The sequence below is a fragment of the Rhinopithecus roxellana genome, chromosome 8 (assembly GCF_007565055.1).
Source record: "Rhinopithecus roxellana isolate Shanxi Qingling chromosome 8, ASM756505v1, whole genome shotgun sequence".
In the NCBI taxonomy this organism is placed as follows: Eukaryota; Metazoa; Chordata; class Mammalia; order Primates; family Cercopithecidae; genus Rhinopithecus; species Rhinopithecus roxellana.
Genome location: NC_044556.1, coordinates 55825451 through 55831450, shown reverse-complemented (window position 1 = coordinate 55831450; position 6000 = coordinate 55825451). Strand labels below are relative to the sequence as shown.

At 42.5% G+C, this 6000-nt stretch overlaps 1 protein-coding gene across 6 annotated transcripts in view; it reads left to right on the top strand.

The window, feature by feature from the left end:
- The first annotated feature begins 265 nt into the window (after nt 1-265).
- LY9 (lymphocyte antigen 9) overlaps nt 266-6000 on the top strand; it is a 36936-nt gene continuing 31201 nt past the window's right edge. For 2 of the 6 annotated variants that reach the window (XM_030936040.1, XM_030936038.1), the window contains exons 1-2: nt 266-493; nt 3977-4306. In XM_030936040.1, coding sequence (XP_030791900.1) covers nt 370-493; nt 3977-4306 — 454 coding nt within the window. In that variant the 5' untranslated portion in view covers nt 266-369. Of the gene's footprint in view, nt 494-3734; nt 4307-6000 lie in introns of all 6 variants that reach the window. The other 4 variants (XM_030936039.1, XM_030936037.1, XM_030936041.1 and 1 more) reach the window with 3 other exon arrangements.

The window sequence follows — 6000 nt, the reverse complement described above, 5'->3', positions numbered from 1 at the left end:
CACATCCTATTCACTTGAAGCAGGTCACTAAATCCAGGCCACACTCAAGAAGAGGTGATTACACAGAGGCATGAATGCCAGGAGGTAGAGATCTTTAGCAGTCACCTTAAGGAGCCAAATTTAGAACCCAAGTCCCTTGATGTCAAAGCAAGTGATGCTCCATATCAGTCACAAATGAGGCCCTGAATAGACTTGGGACCTTCACCTGCCTGTGCAGATGGGAGGAGTCTGTGGTGTTTCATATAAACAACCCTCCCTCTGAGACACACACACTTACGCATACACACGCACACTCACACACGCATATACATGTGCGGAAGCTGTGGTAAGTGCATCCTCCTTCTGTCTCAGATCTGAAAATAGATCATCATGGTGGCACCAAAGAGTCACACACAAGACTGGGCTCCTGGGCCTTTCTCCAGTAAGCCACAGAGGAGTCAGCTGCAAATATTCTCTTCTGTTCTATGGACCTCTCTCCTCTTCCTGCTCATGGGTAAGTCCACTTTATGGCCACCACTTCTTGCAACTGGTGTTCTTCTGAGGCTGGTTGCATTCCCTGCCTGGGAGATTCTTTCCTTTTTTTTTTTTTTTTAAACGGAGTCTTGCTCCGTCGCCAGGCCGGAGTGAAGTGGCGCAATCTTGGCTCACTGCAACCTCCGCCTCCTGGGTTCAATGATTCTCCTACCTCAGCCTCTGGAGTAGCTGGGATTACAGGTGTGCATCACCATGCCCAGCTAATCTTTGTATTTTTAGTAGAGGTGAGGTTTCACTATGTTGGCCAGGGTGGTCTCGATCTCTTGACCTCGTGATCCACCCACCTCAGCCTCCCAAAGTGCTGGGATTACAGGTATGAGCCCAATTCTTGTTGGTAAAACCAGGAAACTCCTCGCCTTGCCAGAAATTACTCTGCATGTGTGCATACTCGTGTACCATAAAGGGAGTGACATTCTAGCCCTGGTCTCAAATAACTCTGGGCTCAAACTACATTTCTCTCACCCTCACACTTTCCTAAGAAATGCCAAGTATGTAATGAGTTTGTTCCTTGTATAGTGTGGATAGAACCCACAGAAGGATCCAGGAAAATCCCCTGATGAGAAGCCACCTAGCAATTCCTAGGGATGGAGATAACTTCTGGAGCTTCTTTCTACATATCCTGCCTTGGTTATCACATATGCTGGCTTTATTACTGAGGCTTCACAGGGGACCTGGAGGCGGTTGGGTGACCCTGGGCAAGGTGGTGTCTATCTGGATATCCTTTTGTCCTCAACCTTATTCCTCCCTATCAAGGCCCGACTCCTGGGAAACATCTCTCTGCTGCATGGCCCGGAACCCCGCTGTCCAGCGGATAGAGCCAGTCCAGTACCCCAGAGAGGATCTCAGCCACCTGGGACTGTAGCAGCTACTGTCCTTCTGTGGTCCCACTTTGTCCAGGGTTTCGGGGATGATGGTGCAGGTAGCACTAGAGATCTGAGAGCAGTGGGAGTTGGCTGTTGGTACCTGAGGGGAGCTCTAGAAACACTCCTAGATGCGGATATGGGTGAACAAGGAGCCTAGACCTCAGGGCTGAGGTCCAGTCTGACCTCTCTTCATTTTCAATTTTATCTTGGCTCACCAAAAAAAAAAACACAGAAAGCAGCAAGGCTGTTTATGTCTACATCCAATCTTTGGGATATTCCTTGATTGTGTTGAGTAAACCTGAAATAAGCTACATTTAAGGTCATCCAAGCCTCAAATGATCATTGCAGTGAATTTCAAACAGATCAGAGCAAAGAGGCATATCCTCCAGTCTGGCTCCACTAATTAGGATGACCTCAAATGGCTCCACTGATTAGGATGACCTCAAATGACCTCTTTTGGTCTGAAAGGAGGATGCTTTTGTATCTCCGAAGAGTCGTTTCAGGAACTTAAAAGGCAGTCGAGTGAAAAGACCCCTCTCACTTTAGTATCAGGAGCATCTAAAATTAAATATTGCTCCATCATTTATTAGTGGTGTGGGCCTCTATTTCTTAAATGTAATAGTTAGTAGAATGCATCATGCAACACTCTTACAGATTGAAGATCTGTACACACACACACACACACACATATATATATATAGTGGCACATAGTTGGCAGAAGCTATGATTGTTATTATAATAATTAATTACTGTTATATGCATTCTTTGGAAACTATTAAAAAACAGGTGAGTCAAATTCAGTTATTGCAATCTTTGAACGCTCTTTTATGATTTATCCTATGGTGCAATTCAAATAAAATGGCTGGTACTGGGGACCTGTCACTGTACTGGGAGCTGCATTGCACTGTTTTCTGCAACAAGATTTGCCCTGTGAGGCCTACATCCTGTCCCCTCCACTGACGGTCTGTGAGGCTTTGTTCATGATTTTTGTCTGACGTAAGAAAATTTGAAGTCAAAACAAGTCATATACACCCAGCCAAAACCCAGCAGCTCCTGGGCTTCCAGGATACAGATGGGCAGTACTCCTGGCCTTCCTACTTCAGGGGCATCCCAGGACATAGAATCTGGACTCTGTGACTGATCAACCCTGTAATCTCAGGGAAGTGGCTTAAATTCTCTAAACATCAGCTCCTCATCTGTAAAAAGGGGCTAATTATAGTGTAGTTATGAGAATTAAATGAAATAATTTACATAAAGTACCTAATGCACACATAGCAATCGTAAGCAGTGTCTTCCAGAAGAAAAGGGCTCTCTTTTAGAAAATCTCAAACCAGCCTCACATCAACTCAGCTTGAATCTGCCTAAAGAATCCACCTGACCTGACCTTCTCATTTCCAGTATCCCTAGCCCTGCATGCTCCATAGCTGCCTCTCCACAAGGTGAAAGTGCTTGACTGATGGAGGTCTAAGCAGAGAACCCCCATGACCTGCACCAAGCAGCCTCTCTCCTTCCTGTGTCTGCATATTCTGTAACTTCTGGGTTTTCAGAGCTTGCTTCAGCTTTCTTCCACCCCTCCAGGCTATGCTTTTGCTACTTTTTTGTCTCTAACATTTCCTACTTATTTTCCCACCCAGAATTCCTGGTGGAGTCTGGGTCCCAAACCCGTCTGATTTGGTCTAGAATTTCCAAAGTTCTCTCCAGAGCCTCAGAAGCCCTGGAATCTGGGAATCCAAGCTGGGGTCACCCAGAAGACACCCACAGGGTCCCTACAAGAAAATTAGCTGCCTTGGCCAAATACCAGCTTCCTAGATGCCTTGGTAACAATGTTTATCAGGAATATGATCTTGCCTAAGATGAGGAAATCAGGAACTGTATTGGTACCACCAGCTATTCCCACCCCCAAACCTGGCCAAGCTAAAGTCAATCTGAGATCCCATGGACAATGAAGGGAAAGATAGGGTGAGGTAGAGGTAGGAGAAGTTCCTTTAATTCCCGACACTGCTATGAGAATTCTCAAACATTCAGAAAAGTTGGAGCATTTACACTGAACATTCATATGCCTACTACCTCGGCTCTAACACAAATGTTTTACTTTACTTGCTTTATCATTCACCTGTTCATCTAACCATCCCTCTACACACCCATATTTTTAAAAACATGCTCCTTTTTACTTCATTGGCTCTTCATGATTTGCAGCAACCTGCTTTCATTTAATTTTTATCATATCCCTTGAAGAAAGTGGTGCAGGTATGAGCATTTAAATCCTTTAGATAAGTAAACTGATTTACTGAAAAATTCAGAAATGTACCCAAAGTCACAAGGCTAATTCCCCTACAGGAACAGAAACCCAGAAGATCTGTTTCACAGATTGTTGTGGCTACTTTTAAGGGAGACAGTGTTTGGAGAATGGAGGAATTAATGACTTTGCTAGGCAATGGACCTAGAAGAAGGAGGACAACAATCTCATTTCATTTCTCAGCATCTGACATTTATGCCCAATGTATATTCACAGAGTGAAAGAAAGAAGGCTAGCTCAAGGAGTCTAGCTGCTCCTGCAAGTCCCTCTTCTATCTCTGCAGGACTAAGAGCCTCTGGAAAGGACTCAGCCCCAACAGTGGTGTCAGGGATCCTAGGGGGTTCTGTGACTCTCCCCCTAAACATCTCAGTAGACACAGCGATTGAACACGTCATCTGGATTGGTCCCAAAAAGGCTCTTGCTTTTGCACGTCCCAAAGAAAATGTAACCTTTATGGCCAAAAGCTACCGGGGCCGACTAAACATCACCAGGGGGAGTTACTCCCTGTCCATCAGCAATCTGACTCTGAATGATGCAGGATCCTACAAAGCCCAGATAAACCAAAGGAATTTTGAAGTCACCACTGAGGAGGAATTCACCCTGTTCATCTATGGTGAGTTCCAGAGTTTCCGTGTTTTGATCTTTTGTGATTTGTGCAAATTTATGGGGTATGTGTGAAATTTTGTTATGTGTATATAATGCATACTGATCAAGTTAGGGTTTTCAGTGTGTCTACTGCCTGAGTACAATACATTCTTGTTAAGTATAGTCACCCTACTCTGCTATCAAAAACTGAAGTGATTCTTTCTATCTTACTGTATGTTTGTACCCTTTAACCCACTTCTCTTCATCATCCCCCCACCACCCACTCCCTACACTCACCCTTCTCAGTCTCTGCTATCTATCTTTCCACCATCTACCTCCACATGATCAAAATTTTTAGTACCCACATGTAAGTGAGAACATGCGATATATGTCTTTTTGTGCCTGGCTTATTTCGCTTAAGATAATGACCTCCAGTTTCAGCCACATTGCTGCAAAAGACATGATTCATTCTTTTTTACGGATTTTTAAATTGTTTAAATATATTTAGAGGGTACAAGTGTAGATTTATTGCATGCATATATTGCATGCTGGAGAAGTCTGGGCTTTTAGTGCACCCATCACCCAAAGAGTGACCTTTGTACTCAATAGATAATTTTTCAACCCTCACTGCTCTCCCACCCCCCCACCTTTTGTAGTCTCCACTATCCATTAGTCCTACTCTGTATGTCCATGTGTACCCATTGCTTCCACTTATAGGTGACAACATGTGGTATTTCACTTTCTGAGTTATTTTAGCTGGATAATGGCCTCCAGTTTCATCCAGGGTACTGCAAAAGACATGACTTCATTCTTTTATGGCTGATTAGCATTCCATGATGTGTATAAATATATGTATGTATGTATATACTGCATTTTCTTTATCCATTCTTCCATAAGGGACACAGATTAATTCTATATCTTTGCTATTGAGAATAGTGCTGCAATAAACATACAAATGCCGGTATTCCTTGCATATATCAATTTCTTTTCTTTTCCTTTGGGGAGATATCCAGTAGTGGTATTACTGGATCAAGTGCTAATTAAATGTTTAGTTTTTTGAGAAATCTTCATATTGTTTTTCATAGTGGCGGTACTAGTTTCCATCCCCACCAAGAGTGTCTAAGAGTTCCCCTTTTCTCCATATCCTGCCAACATGTGGTTAGTGTTTAAATAACAGCCATTGTGACTGGAGTGAGATAATATTTCATTGTGATTTTGATTTGTATTTCTCTGATAATTGGTGATATTGAGCATTTTTTAATACATCTGTTGGTCATGTGTATGTCTTCTTTTGAGAAATATCTATTTATATCCTTTGCCCACTTTTTAATGGAATTATTTGTTTTTTCTTGTTGAGTTATTTGAGTTCCTTGTATATTCTGGATATTAGTTCCCTGTCAGATGAATAGTTTACAAATATTTCTGCCATTCAACAGGTTGTCTCTTCACTCTGTTGATTATTTCTTTTGCTGTGCAAAAGCTTTTTAGTTTAAATCCCGTTTGTCTATTTTTGTTTTTGTTGCCTGTGCTTTTGAGGTCTTAGTCATAAATTATTTGTCCAGACCAATGTCCAGGAGAGTTTTCCCTAGGTTTTCTTCTAGTATTTTTATAGCTTCAGGTCTTACATTTAAGTCTTCAACTGATTTTGAGGAGGTTTTTTAATATGATGAGAAATAGGGGTTCAACTTCATTCTTCTGCATGTGACTATTCAATTTTCCCAG